Below are 19,738 nucleotides of genomic sequence, written 5' to 3' on the forward strand. Positions count from 1 at the left end.
TTATTTTTTACAGAATGTACTATACCAGGGCCTCCGGTACAAGTACAACCCACCAGCTTATACCTTTGAAAAGGAGAGAACAAAAGGAATCACATCCTATTCAAAATTCACGATTGTCAATTCAATTGTCAATTTTTTTCCTGCACACTTAGACTTTAAACTTTAAAAGTTGTAAGTAATGTGTTATGTTTTATGTGAAATAAGTGAGTTGGTAAACAAAATCAGTGGGTTGGAGCAGGATACTTTTGTTGAAATAAGATAAAGACGTGGACCTGTCACATACTGACAGGCTGACATCCACCATCTAAATTCTCCTCAAGCCTGAATGGCTGCTTCAGTGCTGCATTCCTCTCACATATCCCCTCAAACCCATAATAAAGACAGAAGCTCTGACATCCACCAACTCCATCATAGGGTCACAGTTTTAGCCTGTCAGTCACACAGGCCATCATCTTATTGTCTTTGTCTACTACAGGAACGGCCTCCAGCCATATCAATCATCTTTATTATCATGACTTAAAAACCTTTGTTAGTTAACTTTTTACCCGGGCCCCTTCTTTATCCCACTCTCCAATCACAATTTCATGGGCAGTTCAGCAGGGCCAATGGGGAGGCCGTGTGGGTGGGGGGAGAATGCTTTTAACCTGCTGCATCTGGTGCTTTCCCACTGCTCACCCAGTGGGACATGGTCACCTTGTTTTAAAAGGACTCTGATAGGGGGCCACCACTGCCTTTATACCATCATAATAGGGTGAAATGTGCTTGCTTTAAACATCTCACTTAGGTAGTTTGCCTTTCAGTGATTAAGACCAAGCACCTGTCTGAAGGAGGGAGATGGAATTAAAATCAGCCAGGATCACACAGCTGTGCATGTGTGTTTGTGTGCTCCCTCCTTGCCCATGAATAGGTCAGAACATACAAAGCTGCATTTCAATTAAACATGTGCATCTGTATATATGTGTGTACCTTTTTACTGAGGGCCACACCATCCTCACAGTCCAAGACCGCACAGTCAACATCCAGCGTGGCTAGTTTCATCAATTTTCGCTCATCATTGCCAGGGCAGTAGAGAACCGCCCTGCGGGGTATGTAGCGCAGCGAGGGGCCTGCCGAGTGATGGTGATAACGCCATGCTTTGGTATACAACTGCCAGGCTGCGGGCAGGAGCCAACCACTCTTCCTGTCAACACAATTATAAACATACGTAAGCTAACAGTGGCACACAGACATGTACATGAGTTTGTGTACATTTCATAAATATACACAATACTCCGTATGCACAAATACACGTCTTTGTGCATACATTACTCATGACAACACACAGTATCAATACAGGGCTAAGGGCAATGAATAATTAAAGATTGCTGCTGCATTCATCTTCATAATATCTACAGTGTTCATATAATATGCGAGGATCCAGAAGGAGGCCTCTTTCTCTAGACTAAAATGAAAGTTTGTAAACCTTTCATTTTGGGAGTTCTGTTTGCCCTTCAGCTGCCCATTGATGTGGATGAGAGACGCTGACCTGTGCTTTGGCACCCTTTGTTGTGAACAAACTCACCCAAACACTGAGCTACTCATATGTTAATGTTGCCACACTGCTAAATATCTAGGGAAGGCAGGAAGTGGATAAGTAGGGGTGTTAGCAGTGGTTGGAGCTGAGTCATGGAATGATCTATTTACGGAACCTAAACTAGTTTTAAAACTGCCAAATGTACCTCTACTACTACTACTACTACTACTACTACTACTACTACTACTACTACTACTACTACTACTACTACTACTACTACTACTACTACTATACTACTGCAAGACTATAGATGATTCTGCTCTAAAAGTGACACTGATAAAATGGATACACATAATTCATATAATTAAACATTTGCAATGCCAATCATATTGTTGTGATGTATGCTACTATTTTTAGAAACATTCGTTTTCTAAGCCGCATGAGTAAGCAACTGTGTGCTGCAGCAACCTGAAAGTTATTCATGTTTTCCAGCTCAACATCATAATATTACAAATGTACTTGGATTGCCACACAATGAAATGTCAAATTGACCAGTTGTTGACATAGACACACCCACACAATTGTGTGCACCAATTATCACAATTATTGTACACACATCTTAATTATTTGTTCTGTCAATCTGGCCTCTGAAACTACTAGCCTTAATGAATAGCTAAATGTTTAGATCAGATGCATCTAATTACAGCAAGAAACAGTTTCTCCCACCACTAACTCTCAGTGGGTATCAGGAGCCCTTCTAGGGATCATATTTGTAATTAGTGTCTTTGCCAAAGGAAGACAAGAGAAAAAGAAGAAGAGGGGGTATTCCTTTTGTTGAAAAAAAGGGGTTGAATTATACTCTTTTCTGCCTTTTGTTCTCTAAAAAGGAGTAAAAGTCGCTTCAATAGCAACTTAATCCAGTCAACTACGCTTCCGCATGCCCTCCAGTCCCAATCAGGCCTAATCTGCACTGAGAAGTTGCTGTTGTAGCAGGCAGTTTAAAACCCAATTCAGGTTGCTTCCAGCATTGTAGGGCTTCCAGGTACATAGAGTGTATTTAGACTGGGAACAGTTCTCGCCAAAGGCTTAGGGAGAAAATATGGCAAAGGTTGGAGGAAAGACTTTGGCACACCACGAGGCAAATTGTAGACCAGTAAGAAAAGGTAGAGCTCAGTTATTTCAGGGACAAAAAGCTACAGGGCCCAAATGGATAGGGAAGAGAAGAACAAAAGCAAATGGCAAAATTAGAAAGGATAATAGTGGGTAAGAGGATGGAGGTGGGAGTTGAAAGTGGTAGGGAGCAGTTGAGACCTAAATGAAATCAGTCTATTTTGTGCATACCGCTCAGGGGGAAATGTTAAAAGGCCATATTAAGTGCCCACTTAAAAGGCAAATATATGATAATATAAGTGAATTTCAAAAAGATAGTGGTTGTAATTTAAGAGTAGGTTTCATTATGAAGGAAAAGAAACTGAGAACGGTGAAAGGGAGTAGAGGTGCATTGATGTTGGCTTGAGACAAGACACCAGAAGCAGAGGTCAACAATAAAAGACCAAAATCAGCATTTTCCCCCCTTAATTTCACTACACTACCTCTTTCTGCTCTTTCATAGCTCGCAGGAGGTCTCCTTTTACAGTAAACTGGCAACTAAGGTGTAAAGAAGGAACAAGGCTGGTACACTTTTTCCAGTAAAAAAAAAACTACGTTCAATTCTCCTTAAACGCATTATAAACAACATCTGAGGAGATAATATGCAAGCATGCCGACAGGATGTAGCAGAGTTGGGCTGCAACTATTAGCTGAATATAGTCAGAAAAAAAAAAAAAAAAAAAAGATGTGCGGTGTAATTTCCAGGAGCTCATGTTGATGTCGTCAAATGTCTTGTTTTGTCCAATAAACAGTCCATAACGGTAATGAATTTGCTAATTTACTAAAAAAACAGCCAAAAAGTGTCACATTTGAGATGCCGGAACCAGAGAATCTTTGTTTCAAAAATATCTAAAATAAATATTGCTGATTATTTTATTTTAATTGATCAATAATCAAGTAATACAGTTACTAACTGTTTCAGCCTATTAACAACCAGTTCCATCAGAGAGTAAGCTTTGTAATTACCAGTGTTGAGGCCTCAGTGATGCATACTGCTCTGATCAACTGTAAACTGCTGCTGAGCAGTGGTTTCTTTGGAAACAGATCTGTTCTTGGTTTCCATGTGTCAACATTTTTTACTTTCTGTGCAGAGCACATCCATTTTTGCAAAGCATTTTTGTGTTTCCTATTGTTAAATCATACCTTCATTTGCCAAATCAAATTCCTCCAATGGAAATATTTTTTCACCTTGGCTCCACAGTGATGTCAAAAAGCCACATATTGCTGAATTCCACAGTTACAAAGATGCTAGTAAAAATGAGAAACCTCACATCTTTTCCTGTCCCCAGTTGTCACCAAGATTATGTGGACAGAAAATCAAGTAAGTAAACTATTAATAGGGCAGGTAGTGTACACCTAAATCTATTGAGAGTTTATTGGAACCCTCAAAATGACGTGAATATGTTTCATCACCTCTACACCTTATTGTCACTCACAATATCTTGGGAAAATCCCCAAGCTTTTAAAAAAGCATTAAGGTGGTGTATATGTCCGGTCAACACAACACAAATGTGACCACATCAATGAACAGTTTATTTGCAATCTTATTTTGAACATTTAGCCTAAATGATTTACTTTTAACTTGTTTTAGCAGTATGGTTAGGCAAATACTTGATAAAAATGACAGAAGTGGTGGATAATATTAAACATTTCAATTAAAAAAAAAAAAAAAAAAAGGGAGTCGTCCATAAGCGGTCAGCGATAAACATCACACATAGATTTGAGCAGAGCTGTAACCAATGGGGGATCTAGACACATCACTTCACGCAATCTGGATCCTTTTATTTACACCATCCAACATCTGGTGGACATTTCCCCATTATTAAATCACTATATACTTGTGTTCTATATATTTAACAGTCCCCAAAGTACCATATGCACGTACATTACCAATTTCTTTTCCTCTCCCCTTTTTCCCCTTTCTCTTTTTACATGAAAGGTTATGATAACACAGGGCTGTGTGGCTAAATCAGCAACTTTAAAGTGGTGGGACCTGGCCACAGTGACTATGTTTACTGGTCTGAGATCAGAGGTGTGTGTGTTAGTGGGTTTATATGGTGCTGGATGGGACTGGTTCTCATTAGCAGAAAGGCAGCAGTAGACTCAGGCTCAGTGGCATTAAAGGGGGAGGATAGGGAGCGGAATGTGGTAAGAGGGTGGTGAGCTCTGTGTTAGGCTACATTTACATTGCTACGTTTTGGGTTTTTAAGCAGAGTTTGGAGCCAAAAGCGATCTCCATGTACGAAGTGTTTTAGCTCCAGTAGAAAAACTGTCCGTTTGTCTAACGGAACAAGACTTCATAAGACCCAATAAGGCAGCAAAACAGTCAGTGTTGGTGTTGCCAAAGGTCTCTGTTTTAAAGGCTCTAAAACGACAGAGCAGTGTGAATGTGAAGTGTAAACGCAGCAAAATATAAAAGTTTTTAAACCAAAACGTAGCAATGTAAATGTAGCCTTAGACTAGACATGGCACAATGAGGCACAATGTTAGTCTTGCAGACCCAACAGTACAGTATGTCATATTTGGACCTGCTGAAGTATTGTCAACCGCCAAAAAAAAACAATATTGTTTGTATAAACATTCAGGCTTATTTTTCTCTCTATGTATACTGCACTTCCCAATGCTGGGTGAGCAGTTTTTTTTACATGCAGCTTCATATCGGTCTTCCTCCAACACGTAACTTGGGATGTAACACGGGCAAAGCAGTTCACTGGTATAGAACTACGAACTGATCTTAAATCCAAGAGGATAGCCTCTGATGATCTAACACTCACTGTCTGCCTCTCTGTAGTGCCTAACTACAATAAATCCACCTTAAACCACATACCCTTGAACTACACATCTTATCTTCATCACTGTCACACAACTGACACTGATGATGTAAACATATTCAGCTCCTGTTTCCCTGTTTCATGTCCTTATCTCTGAAATCCCCTGCCATGTAATCCTGACAGGTGGAATAGTATTTCTCAAGGTAACAGGTATAAGCATGTCACTAAAAAAATGGCAAACTATGCAGGGACCTGGGATTTCACAGATACAGTACATATGCGTCTAAAACTAGGTCTGCACAATTGATCGCAGTTGTATCAAAATCACATAATGGCTAGTGCAAAATCCAAATTGCAAGGGGGGGGCGCAATATTTGTTCATGTTAAAGTATGTGTCAAACTACTTTGAGTTAAGTATTGTGGTGCTGCATACATGTCCCGGCCCACAAACCCTATCCTACAGACTAAAGAAAAAGAAAAAAATCTTTGTTCGGTACAGATCCTTGCAAAAATCACACTATAATCATTTGAAAATTTCTTTCAATGTTAATTTTCAATGAAAATGAGAATTATACAAAATGATCATTCCCTCCCACATCGTGAATCATATCGCAATCACAGTATCAGTCAAATTAATCGCATTTAGATATTTTCCTCATTACTTGCAGCCCTATTCTATACACATGCTATATTTACACCAGCTTTTGCTATCGTCCGTGGTATGGGATTGAAACATCCTAACATTAAATATACAAATGTGACGGTCCGGATTTAAAAAATACTACGCTATAAAAATACAGTGGATTACCAGAAAGACCTTTAAATTGGACATTTTCCGTTCAGCAAACACCCAACCACAACGGTTGTTCACGTTCAAGCAATAAAACCCTCTAGCAGCATTAGAAATATGACTCTTGTTGGTCGGAAATAAAGGAGGAAGTCAGCTGACATTATAAAATCGTTCCCTCTAACAAGTACAGTACAGAGTCTTATGTGAATCAGAATTTAACCAAAATGAAAAGATCTAGGTACGTATAGTTAGATAAAAGATGTATTGCCATTAGTAAGAGAAAGGCAAGTTTAACGATCTCCCTGAAGAAGATTTAAGGGCATAAGTTTTTAGCACAATATCAACTCTGATTTAGTTCAGCAATGGAGTCTATTTGTGATGGATTTTATGTTGACAAAGTTCTTGTTTGCAATGTAACGTCATATATAAGTAAGGTCATTGTCTGACAAATGTTTCAATATTGCAGTGGTAATTGTGGTGTCCTAAGCAGAACGTCCACATGGGCTGGGCACTTGTCTGAGTGTGAATGGTATAGTATAATAAATAGTATAACTGACTAAATGCCAAAGCCTAGATCTCTTCAGCTGCAGCGTACCACATTTTGTCCATTAGAAATAGGAAGGAAGAAAATATTTGATCTTAATAAATATTCAACTTGACATAAGATCTATGTCATAATATCTAGTCACTGCTGATAGTGGTCTGGTCGTCAATATTGTATTACAAATAGCCTGTAGTAATTGCTTCATTATCATGACATGATAATCACTATTTCGTGTAACTCTTCTGGCCTCCACCTGGCAGCATAATAGCCTAATTCAGGTAGTAATATGCATCCTACCACGTGAATTATAGCAGATAACAAGAGGCCCACTCCAAAACAGACCCTGACGACAGCCTCCCTCTCAATATGTAGATTTCTACAATTATCTCCAGCATGGTGGTGTGGGCAGAAGCTGTGTCTAAAATGCACAAAATGAAAGATCTGTGTTTCTACCCCACAATAATCAGCTACTTCTTAATATGCAAACTACATTTTGGGGTCTGTGGTGCTTATGTTTCCAGATTAAATTTGGTGAAAATAAAGATGAATAAAGAATAGAGAGGAAATCAATGTTCTGGAAGCATAAACAGGCTCTCTGTCTGCAGAAAGTTGTCTGCGGGTGGGAAATAAAATGGTCAAAAAGTCATCAATATTTACCTAGCTTCGTGCCCTGCCTGTCTGACACTTTGTTTTTTTTTTAATGAAAAAGAAATGAAAAAAATGAAAAAGAGCTGAAGTATTCCCCAAATGCACCCATTCTCTCAGCATGATACTGTATGTGTGTAGTTTTTTTTTTTTTTTTTCACAGTGCCTCAGGTCTGAGGACACAATTGGATGGCAGAGAAATGCTAAAAAACATTAACCAGAGACACTCAAGACTGGGAAAGGAAAGAATCAAACAATTTTGTTCTACTTTTTCCCTTCTCTGCCCCCTGCTTTCTTTGCTTGCCCTCCAGCAAGTTGGAGTTTGGGATGAGCAATCCGCCACCCCCCCCCCCCCCCCCTCCACATTAGATGGCGGCTGCAGAGTTTACTGGGAAGTTTCTCGGACAAAAGCTTACTCAAGTTATCAACATTACTACTGAATTGACTGTAGTGGAGTAGTTTACGCTACCAAACAAACAACTGATTTAAAGAACCAATACCTGAAATAAGCTCTGAGCAGTTAAAAAAAGCAACATCATGAAAATGAAATGCCATGCTCCTACAAGCATAAAAGATAATGTTTTGGGCTACCCACTAACTTAAGTCTTTGCATTTAACTAATTTAGCATTTCATTTTGGCGCAGAGATTAGGGCATCCATTTTTTGTATCTCACTTTCTTAGATTATATCACCTTTGAACCAACATCTTACTCTTCTCGCTTTAAAAAGCTTATTCCAGTGACAATGATGTCCCTCACCATCAACAATACCCCTTACTCCTCCTCCCATCCATGTCTTCTCCCCCTCTCCGGTCTCATTAGTTTGGGTTTTATGCCTTAATCTACACAATGAGGATGAAGTCATGGTGGTTATCTTCAGTAGCCAATGTCTGCCTACCTGTAATCCTTCTCAAAGTCCCCGGCTTTCTCCCAGCTCACAAATCGGCACACAATGCTTTTATGCAAGGCCTCGGCCGTAATGCCTAGAGACGAGTGCATACTTTTTTCTTCTTTTCTCATCCCTCAACGTAAAACTAGTTAAATCCTACTCCTGCAGAAGAATGAAGATGTCTTTATCTGGGTCTCAGGAAAGGGAAAAAGCAGAATGCAAATGATACAAGAGCGGCCATTTCCAAGAGAAACAAGATGGTCATGATGACAGTCTCTACAGTGTCTGTCCAGCTATCTCTTTCTCCCTTTCTGTGTGTCATAAAAAACTCAATAAATCCATTTAAGTCAGAGTTGATTATTGTGTAGCCCTTACTGTATGGGCTAAATTCATTTGAAATAAACAAATATTAAAATGCAACATTAAATGTGTACAAAACAACATACTTACGATGATAGTAAAAAAACAAAAACAATGAATTTATCATTAAAAGTTAATTGAGAGGGGAGGTCAAACAAGTCGCTCCATTTGAGGAGGGCATAAGGGGGTTAGCTTTTAACTTAGCATTTTTATTGACTCTGGCAAAACAAAATGAGCGGGCTCTGTAGGATTGTGCACTCCGCATCGGCCATTCAGGCCTTCAGAGCCCCATTGTAGTACTTTGAAGAGAATGAAAGGAAGCCCCACTGGTGGAAATGCAGTGGAACAGCCCCACAACAGGCCACAACTGTTCCCTTATGCATGAAAGGCAGGGACATAAAAGACAAGATGGACTTCTGAGGTAGGGCCAAAAACAAAGGCAACAAAAGTGCTGATCACGAGGGGATGACACAACTCGTCTCGGCAGAAGGAGCAGGGAGAAAAGGGGCAGGGGACAATAGCACTCCCGGCCAAATGACATGTTGAAGAATTGAAAAATCCACACAAGAAGTGTCTTCTCAATTCACTAAACCCACAAGAGCTGGGTGACTGTCGGCTGGACCCTGGTCAGTCTGAGGGGGGGTGGACCATAACAGCCCACAGCTTTTCTTTCTCTAACTTTCCTTCCCAAATGTTTCCCCGTTTTGGCAAGCAACTTGGCAAGGACAGAGACGGACTGGGGTGATGGCTTTAGTCTGCACACACCAAACGGAAACCAAACCTAATCAAAGCGTAGTGGGTTCTGCTCCTGCAGCTTCCGTTGTGATCTGTTGACTGTCTGTGTGTCTGATCAGTTTCTGTTTGTGCCCTAAACACAATTATGCTACTGCCTAACCTCCATGGAAACAGTCAGATGGACAAAAACATGTTTGCTCTCATTCAAAAAGCATCTTTGTTTCCAGTGAGTGTTGAGCGTAATGGCTATATATTTGTGCCAATGTTTCAAAATTCATACTAAATAACACTTTGTTAATGAAAACACTTCCTGCCGATTTTCACCCTGTTGGCTTCTAGGCTGGGAACAACTGTTCCCCCCCCCCCACCCCCCACCCCCACTCTAGGAAATGAATATGTTTTTCAGTATGGAGGAAGCAAACACACATCTGTCTGTGTGTGTGTGTGTGTGAGTGTTACTTTAAATGGATGGCTATGATTAATTTAAAATGCATCCATGACTTTCTGTGCAAACAGTAAATGAACTTATGTGAAAAGATGGAAATCAGCTTTATTTAGCTTACATTGATAAATGCTTTTTCCACACAAAATACATATAAGAATTAAATGCACTGCATATGGAGAAAACATATTTTCTGGGGGGAAAAATAAGCCACATATACCTCTAAAGTAACAGATAGGACTACTTGTTGTAAGCCAAATGCTGGAGAGCGCACTCCATAGATGAAGGCCCTCCTCCACGATAGCCTGAGGCCTATCCCACAATTCTTCACACATACCCACGGGCCCTTTCACTGGCCATCACCCTGTCTGATTAATGGATCGATGTGGTAATTGATTAGTGAAGAGGAGGTGGGAATAAGAACATAGGTCAAACGTCAATAATGTCCCCCTGACAAAAGGTGGAAGACGTAAAATGTACAAGTGATGGCCTGCAGCCAGACCTCTACCCATCAAAGCCCTGGCAGGGCTAACATAAAGGCTCTGGCCCATTCTCCAGCATGCCCTCCCCTCCCTCCCCAATGCTCCTTTTCTCTTGGTAATGCTGTCTGTTAAAGTGACAGGAACCATTCTGGGAGCTGCTTGTCAGCTCACCTTCATAAAACAAGCCATAAAGCAGCAAATAACAGGCTTATATGGCTTCATTATGCCGGCAATGCAGGATCACAGCCCTGGGCTGAGGGGGGTGAGGAGAGTTGTGCTGGTAGTGGAGAGGCGGGGAGAATGTTGGCAGGACAGCCTGGTTCTCGTGGAGGTTTGTTGTCCCAACGGCTGTCACCATGTCCATGTTTGCTCAGGATAGAGGACCACTTGACCCCCCTTTAACCCTGTATTCCCTGAAATCCAAAGCAGGACAAACAAAGAGGTGGGACTCACTTTGGGGAGGCTATGACAGCTCCGACTTGTTTAACTTTGGTATCATGCTACATACAGTTTTGTTCAGAATAACAGCAGTGTGTTTAAAAAAGTGAATAATGCTCAAAACCTTTAGAGTAGCTTTTAATTCCATAATATCAATGCATTGGGAACACTGCACATTCAAGTCCAAATCAAAACATGACCAAACTTGATAAAGTCTGTGTTATACCTTTACAGAAAAGTCAAGAAAAACAAATATTAGGCTTTTCAAAGCAGGAGTATTTGTATTTTTCTTTAAAAATGCAAACATTTACTGTGTAAACTAAAATATTTCTCAAGGGTTTGCTTTACTTTAAATCACTGCACTAATATTTAGTTGCATAACCATTATTTCTGAGATCTGCTTCACATCTGGGTTGCATGGAGTCAACCAACTTCTGGCACCTGTGAACAGGTATTCCAGCCCAGGACGATTGAACTACATTCCACAATTCCTCTGCATTACTGGGTTTGGCTGGGTTTGGCCTCAGAAACAGCTGTCACCCCACACGTTTTCTATGGGATTGAGGTCCAGGGATTGGGCTGGCCGCTCTATAACATCAATCTTGATCATCTGGAACCAAGACTTTGCTCACTTACGGGTGTGTTATGGGTAGTTGTCTTGTTGAAAGACCCATTTCAAAAAGGCATTTCCTCTTCAGCATAAGGCAACATGACCAAAGTATTTTGATGTATTGAAACTGATCCATGATTCCTGGTATGCGATAAATAGGTCCAACACCACAGTATGAGAAACATCCCCAGAACATGATTTTTGCACCACCATGCTTTACTGTCTTCATAGTGTACTGTGGCTTGAATTCAGAGCATTTTGTCGTTGGACAAACTGTCTGCAGCCCCTAGACCCAAAAAGAAAATTTTGCTCTTATTAGTCCACAGAATGTTGCGCCATTTCTCCTTTGGCCAGTCAGTGTGTCCTTTGGCAAATTTCAACCTATTTAGTACACGTCTTTTTTTTTTTTAGCAATGGGACTTAGCAGAGGCTTCTAGCTGATAGCTTTGTTTCAAAAAGCCTTCTGATCGTACCAGTTCTCACAGGTAACTTTAAGACTTCTTCAATTTTCCTGGAGCTGATTATTGGTTGAGTCTTTCACATTTGGCTATTCTTCGATCCATACAAATGATAGTCGACCGTTTTGGCGACGGCTTTGGATGCCATTTCAAGGCATTTGAAATCATTATGGCTGAACAGACTATACTTTTCTGCACTTCTTTATTTTTGAATGGTTTCCCCTCTCCAATCAACTTTTTAATCAAAGTCCGCTGTTCCTCAGAGCAATGTTCGGAACGACCTATTTTGTTGAGTATTTCAGTGTAAAATGTACTATAACCAGCAATGCACAACATTTGCTTCCTTCCTTCTTTAAATTTGGGCCATAATTGACACCTGTTTCTTCACAGAATCAATCACCTCACTAATTGAACACAACCCTGCTATTATTTTGAACATGCCCCTTTCAATTACAGATTCAATTACACAGAATGAGTAGCAAGTACTGTATGTCATTACTGTTGGGTTTGTTAGTTTTGTATGACTATACAACCCTTACTAGTAAATTGTTTGACATGTAGAAATATCACTTCTACCAAAAAATATGATTTAGGAGGTTAGTGATGTTGGACTGCTATTATTTTGAACACAACTGTACTTCATCCCCATGAATTGGAATCTGCGCCCTGCGATACATAAACCAAGATGCTAAAGTTAAACAATCATAATTAGAGCCCCCAGATTTCATCCATAATCAAGCACAAAGTAGTATGGTGTCTGAACAGTTAAGAGTGAAGATGAGGAGAGCAGGGCCAGATGGAGCATGCATCTGCGACAGTAAACCTTTGGCCGTATCAGGGGTGGACGTGAGAGAGATTCTCATTTATTTCATGCAAATACCTTTGGAGCCGTTTCACAACCTGACAGTGGGGGCTGAGAGGTGGTCAATATCTTCGGTTGTTTCTCCAAAAAATCCCAGGTTTTTTTCCCCAGAGTCAGCCATGGGTGCCTGGCAAAGAAGCCAGCGGCACAAACAGCAGAGGCAGTGAATGTGTGTGCTTACCCGTCCGTGGCACAAATAAGGTGAGTCCTTAGTCTCAACACAACTCATGGTATTTCCCCCACTGACTTGCTTCAAATGGAAACTCTACCCTTTCTTAGGTTAACGTTTCAAAACTTTCCAAAAGAGCAACATTTAACATAGAGGTTAATTGTATGTATGATGTGCATTCATCATCCTAAAACAGTGTTTCTCAAATGGGGGTGTGTGTTCCCCTTGGGGTACTTTGGAGTACTGCAGGGGGTACGTGAAGTGTTTGCCAAAATGCAGATTTCAAAAATATTTCATGCATAATTCTTAAAATAACTATACTCAAAATAATGAATGAATTAAGTGACGGATTCTAAAACATTTATAATATACCATTTAAAATATTTTTGTTTAAAAAAAAAAGGTTGTTGTTTAGTAAATCTATTACTGCCAGCACTGTATTGTATGTCTTTATATAGACATATTTTTTCCTACCTAAAATGTTTTGCGCTGGTCAGGGCGTACTTGGCTTAAAAAAGCAATTCAAAAGGAGAAACAATATTGACAAAAGTTTGAGAAACACTGTCCTAAAACATATTAAGGTTCCAAAGCTTCAACGAGAACTATAAATAGGCTGCTGATATTAGCAAGTCAAATATGAAGCATTAAGCTCGCAGAACATCTGGTAGGCAAGCGAATATTGTGTTCACCAAAAGTAACTGTCCCTTTATGTGCTTATCTGTCATCTGCCCGGTCCCAGTCGAGTTGAGATCAGTCACTTATCTCTTTAGCAAGGCTGTGAAGCAGCGGCACAAGCACCATCACTGTGATCCTTGTATAGTTAATTGTCACCTCCATCAACATTAGCACCGTCTAACATGCTAACCAGAGGGGGAGGGGGGGGAGGGTGAGCCGACACACTATTCACACGCGCTCTATTCTGAGGCTGACACTTGTTCTCTGAGGGGAGGTTTTCGGTGTCAGGATTACAGTACATGGGAGAAAAGAGGCGGAGGAGAGGTGGGGAGCTTTCTCCACAATTTATGTCACTAGGTCTGTCTGTAGTGGCAGCAGAGGGAGGAAGAGAGAAAGTAAGGATTGATTGGTGTTTACTTTTAAGCAGCCTCTCAACCAATGGCAAAGCAAAGAGTCCTGCATGTACGGCTAATGTATGGCTGCTTAATACAGACTTTGACCAAATAGTCACTTGACCATACACAGGGGTTCAGCACATACACACCCACACACACTTTGGCACAGGGCCAGATCGATTCAAATGTGTCACTACCGAACCATATGGATACACTCATACGGGCTTATTCCAACACTCACTGCAGCGCAAATACACATATCTTGGCCTGCACAGACTGACACACACGTCCGGACTGTAAAACTGCATTGCCATCTTAAGCCTCCTGGATCACTAGGGCCATCTGACACTGTGGATCCTGAATGCATTAAGACTGGCGAGGTGGCTGCACTTTCCATCTCAGCTAGCACAGTTACATAACCCTCCATGATATGAATGCATTAACAGTATTAGTTCTGCAGGTGAGGACACTTCTCACTGCTCACAAATGGCACTGCCTCACATTTACATAAAAGATAATGTTGCTGATGGATGTCATACCAACTTCCATTAGGCTAATTATCTAAAAAGGTAAAACTACTGCTGTTACACCCTCAAAAGCAGACTGTCATGGGAAAGCATTTCTAAACCAATTTGGGGACGCTTTCACTTGTGAATAAATCAACTTAACTACACTTTAGAGTTGAATCAGAGGAGACAATGCCTGGTTGACTCGACAGGTGTCAAGGTTCCTCCGGTGAGGACGAAAAATGTAAGGGAAGAAAAGGTGGATGAAAATAACGGGAGTTGATAAAGGTTAAAGCAAATGCATTGATAGATCAGAGTCTGACAGATATTATAATAGATAGATAGATATATATATATATAGATAGGAATGGGTGGACATGGTTGCATGGGCAAGATTAAAAAGGGTCTTTTAAACTTGCACTAGATGGGACAATCTGGGCTGGGGTGTGCCTGGATGAGCCCTGGACATGGATATGACTGGGACAGTAGATCAGATGGTACATCAGACTATTAGGATATTTGGCCTGCGATGTGATATGTGCTGTGTCTGATCTTTTGCCCCCACCCATCCACCCACCCGGGCCCAGACACAAACACGCCTCTTTACCCCTCCTCGGACCTCAGAAAAAAGTCTGACAGATGGATGTACTGGAAAGATCCACTCAGGAGACCAAAACATACTAAGGCGCTGTCTGTCTGACGTTTGGATTTGGAGGGAAACAACCAGAGAAAAACAGGACAGAGAAAAGGGGACATCTGTGGCATTTGTCTTATTTCCTCTCGTGGTACATGATGTGTCACGATTGAGCAGAGTCTTTTGGATCATATTCCATTTAATTAATGATGCCCCCCCCCCCAACACACATACACACACCCTAGCTCGTAGCTCCTCATCTCTTCCCTGTAAGTTGCCTGTGCCCCCAAGTGGTTGAAACAGATAACTGCATCAGTTTAACAACTGCATCCGTTTTAAACTTGTGATACAACGGCCTTAGTAGCCAAAATAAAAAAACTCACTTATTTGATGTCAAATTTACTTAACACTTGTACCATTGTACTGTATGTAAGCACTGAAAGAAAGTGACAATAAAAAAGGCCTTCAAGATAGTGTACTGCAACAAATGCTTCTTTTTGTAACTCAAACATCTCAAAATAGGATGAGTAGAGCTGAATGGATATTTCTTACAAAAGGGATGAGCATTACTCGTTCTTGGTTGAGTGCTCGAGATCCACTCTGCCTCTTCGAATGCATAGAGCGTTGTGCTTATTTTCGATTTTGTGAGTTAGCCTACAAGACGGTGGAATGATATCCAATTGGGCTAATGTAGTAACAAACTTCTGAGAAACTTGTTGATCTGGAATTAATTAATTTTCCTGTCTCTACAGGTGTTCTGTTTTGTCACTACCGGATAATAAAATGACCAGAAAACAATGAAAAGGATACTTCTTAATTACTACCATGGTGTCAATTTTTTCAACCTAATTTCTATTGAGCAAAACATTCATGTAGTTAAACCATTCATTTGCATGTGTTGTTATTGAACAGTAAGACGTTTTGGAAAGGAATTTTAAGAAATAAAGCTGACGCTCCCTATAGTGTTTTAATGACAGACGTTTCATTCTTTTAACCAACAGGGATGCCTTTTGCCCTCGACTTCTGCCCAGCCCCAAGCCTTTAATTAAGACTGGCTTAGGCTCGATTGATCCTGACACACCAGGAAGTTTCTTGAAAATCTGACTGCCAAAACCAAAGGAAGTATTATATAGGCCACAACCCCTCATGCCAGCCCACAGCCCCTCCCAACACACCACATAAATAAGAATGTAAGCTGAAAGCTCTTCTGTTTAGTCCATGAGACTTGACATGATGGAGGTATGTTTACACATTCTGCATTAACCCTTACATCTTGTGTCTACATGAATTATTAGATTGCTTTGCAATTACTACACATTACTAGACATATGATGGTAGGGGCAAGAAAAATACTTCTCATCCTCTTGTGTGTTTTTTTAACACATATATGTACAATTTATAGCACAAAATGGCCTGGCAACAGTGACTCAATTATTAGCTCATGAAAAGTATCCTCACTTCTAACTTTGTTATGGCTCTAGGATATACGTCAAATATGTTGAAGAAAAAAATACAGCGTCTCTACAACAACAGGTCTACTCACCGCCATGTCATTAAATCAGCAACACATTCCCTGTAGCAAAAGCTGTGATGCAAATACGAAGCTTGGATTGTCAGATTGTCAAAGCTCTGTGTGTGCTGCAGGTGTTGTGTACCACATGGAGAGAATTCTTGTACACACCAATGACTCCACGAGCCCTATGAAAGTGCAAGAGCTCCAGAAGCACTGCCTTTGTTTTATTGTGTTGGTATGTGTGTAGGTATTCAACAGGGCTGGACATGTTTGACAATATTTATTGATATAGATGAAATAAAAACGTGGAATTCTTTATTATTTTTAGTAGTTGACAACAAAAAAGATCATTTGTTGGGAAATTTGTATGTTTAAGGTTTAGGGGAGGAAATACATAGCTTTGAATAAGGACACCTTCTGCACCCGTCTCTTTGTGTCAAATGTTTTAGGAAATTGCCAAAATGCCAAGTGAATGCAAATTTCAGATCACCTGCCCTGAGTATTCGCAGTGTGACAGAACTTTCCCCTAAAGGAGCTTTAACGTGCCCATGAAGAGGAGAAAGGTGAGAGGAGTTTAGAGTTAAAGACTCTAGACGGTGCTGGAGAAGAAATCCATCCAACTAACCAAGCGGATTCCTCCAGGGCTGGACAAAACAAGGTAACACTTACAGAACAATGTAATGTAATCAAGCTGCCATAACTGCATTTTTCAAAAATACCAAAACCATGAAATATTGGATTATGGGCCTGGGTCAGAAGATAATGTGTGCTGACCCATTCACATCAAAAGAGACAATTGTGGTTTGCAATTGCCACTGATGTTAATGGATCCATGACCCTTCTCCCAAGCTGAGTCTCACGAAGGTCGGGGTTACTTCAGTCAGAGATAACAACCCTAGAATTACAGTCTTAGCACAATGCTAGGTATTTGCAGTTTCCCCTGGGCCTGTCAGCCAGTATACACTTTTCATTTTACAATCCTGTTATTTTGTCCACAACACATTATGTTAACATAACACTATAATATAATTCAGTACCACAAAATTACCATTAATTTCAAGCTACAATTCCCTAATAATTCACCATCAGAATTTGTTGTTAGCTTTAAAAAAAAAAAAGGGTAGGATTAAATCCAGGGTTATCACACTGTATTAGAAATAGTGCAAAGGTGTTCCTATTTTATACAAATTGACTCAGTGTTTTCATCATTACCAAACATGTTCTGGATGTGACAACTGCCACAGTGTTTTCCTGACGTTGATTTGGGGGTGTGCAAATGTCATTTTTTACATTTGAAGCTTCTGTTGAGGTTTTCCAATAAACTTTAAATGTTCTTCATCATATTTTATGACATCATCCTCAAAAAAAGTCATAAATCCCAAGCCAATGGATCAATTAGATTAAATGGAGAGAAAAAAAGCTGCAGAGCATTCAAATATTGATTTGAATGTCAACTTTATGAATGAATCTTCCAACTACTTGGTAGAGTCCTAAACCAGTAGTAGATCTTTAAGTATACATATATAATATATAACATTTGTTACAACAAGTGTTGGTCTAATGATGAAGTTAGTGTCATGCTGTCATACGTCCTGTAACTGCTGATGAAGCATATCTAATGATGGTGTGTTAGTGAAACATTCAGAAACATAAACACAGACCCAGCCACAATGTGGAAAGTGACAAGGAAAGAGCAGGACCCTACCTTGGCCTATTTCTCCATTAGGGGTGTGGTGTGGGTGGGCAATAATCAGTGCCCCTTCCTTCCCTTACTGGGAGGATCATGGAAACTCCATGTCACATTTACAACATGCTTGGCAACAACACAATCCAGGACCAGACTGAAATTGTGTATTAAAGCACCCAATGGTGTGAGGCGCTTGGCAATCCAGAGATTTGAATGGAGAGGAGAAGCTTACTTTTGAAAAATGTAACTATGTTACTACAGATAAAACGGCTGCATAGCGTTGTGTCCCCGTTTACGCTAATAACCAGGGGTGTAGTCCTTAGATAACGCAGGTATACCCACTAAGAAAGCTCCAGGATTTTCATATACACACTTAAAAATGCCCAATGACATCCAACAAATTACTTTCTATTATATTTTTGATATATTTTGAATTGTCATCTGTGTTTTTCTTCTTTACAAGCTAAATAAAAAGGTATTCCGCGTAAATTGGTGCATAAAAGTATATCCAAATTCAGGAAATGCTTCCCTGGGGGAGGATTTTATTCATTTAGTCATTCATTCATTCATTCTTTTTAAGTTAGAGCAAATACATCCACTTTATAATAATGATTAAATATATGTGTGATTGAGAGAACGTAATTAATGGCCAAAAGGGCTAGAACTGACAGTTGATGCCCACCAGGTTGTGATAGTAGGTACTGTATATTATCATCCCGTTTTACCCTTTCATAGTAAAGCCATCAAAAAAAACTTTCACCGTGTCAAATATTGGTGCTTTCCAGGCTGTAAGTGTGTAATAGTATTAATGAGTAATAGTATTTGAAAAGATCACTAACACTTTATTCATACTTACACAGAGATTTAGGAAAACCTAAATGTGGAGTTTCACGATTTTGATAAAACATGATTATTGGACAAAGTACAACAATGACGCTATAATTTACCACCAACATTTGTTAATGGAAGCATCTCCCATCCTCCTCAGCTATTAATGTGCTCTTCTCTATCTAAACAAAAACATCAACTTATTGTTATTGTTGAGGTAAAGCATCTTTCATGTGGTGTCTGAGAAGAAGAAAAAAAAAAAAAGGAATCTATAAAGTTGCACCAAATCGCATCATTAGCAAAACAACATAAGGGGCAAGCTGTGCGAGCCTCCTAAAGATTTCCTGAATGCTTGTCTCCAAAACCTAAAATGAAACTAAACACAAACATTAGGCCTCTGGATAAGCTATTGGAGTGAATTGCATAGGAATCTACAAATGGGCATACAGCCGATTAACAAAGTTAACTGTTTCTTTTATTTTTCTATAATTTGCCAAAGTAAATACATGTACAGCTGAGAACCCAATGCATGTGTAAATAGTGTGTGTGTATGTACGTGTGTGTGTGTGTGTGTGTGTGTGTGTGTGTGTGTGTGTGTGTTCCATATGTGCCGTACTATACATAGGGCACTAAGCTGACGTGAG

The 19,738-nt window shown here is 40.0% G+C and overlaps 1 protein-coding gene across 1 annotated transcript in view; it reads right to left on the reverse strand.

Annotated features, from left to right (window-relative positions):
• The window catches only part of clybl (citrate lyase beta like), a 54,539-nt gene that overhangs the window by 16,880 nt on the left and 17,921 nt on the right, over positions 1 to 19,738 (reverse strand). The window contains exon 2 of the mRNA XM_032530122.1: positions 967 to 1,180. Coding sequence (XP_032386013.1) covers positions 967 to 1,180 — 214 coding nt within the window. The remainder of the gene's footprint in view (positions 1 to 966; positions 1,181 to 19,738) is intronic.

The sequence above is a fragment of the Etheostoma spectabile genome, chromosome 11 (genome assembly GCF_008692095.1).
Source record: "Etheostoma spectabile isolate EspeVRDwgs_2016 chromosome 11, UIUC_Espe_1.0, whole genome shotgun sequence".
Taxonomy (NCBI): domain Eukaryota; kingdom Metazoa; phylum Chordata; class Actinopteri; order Perciformes; family Percidae; genus Etheostoma; species Etheostoma spectabile.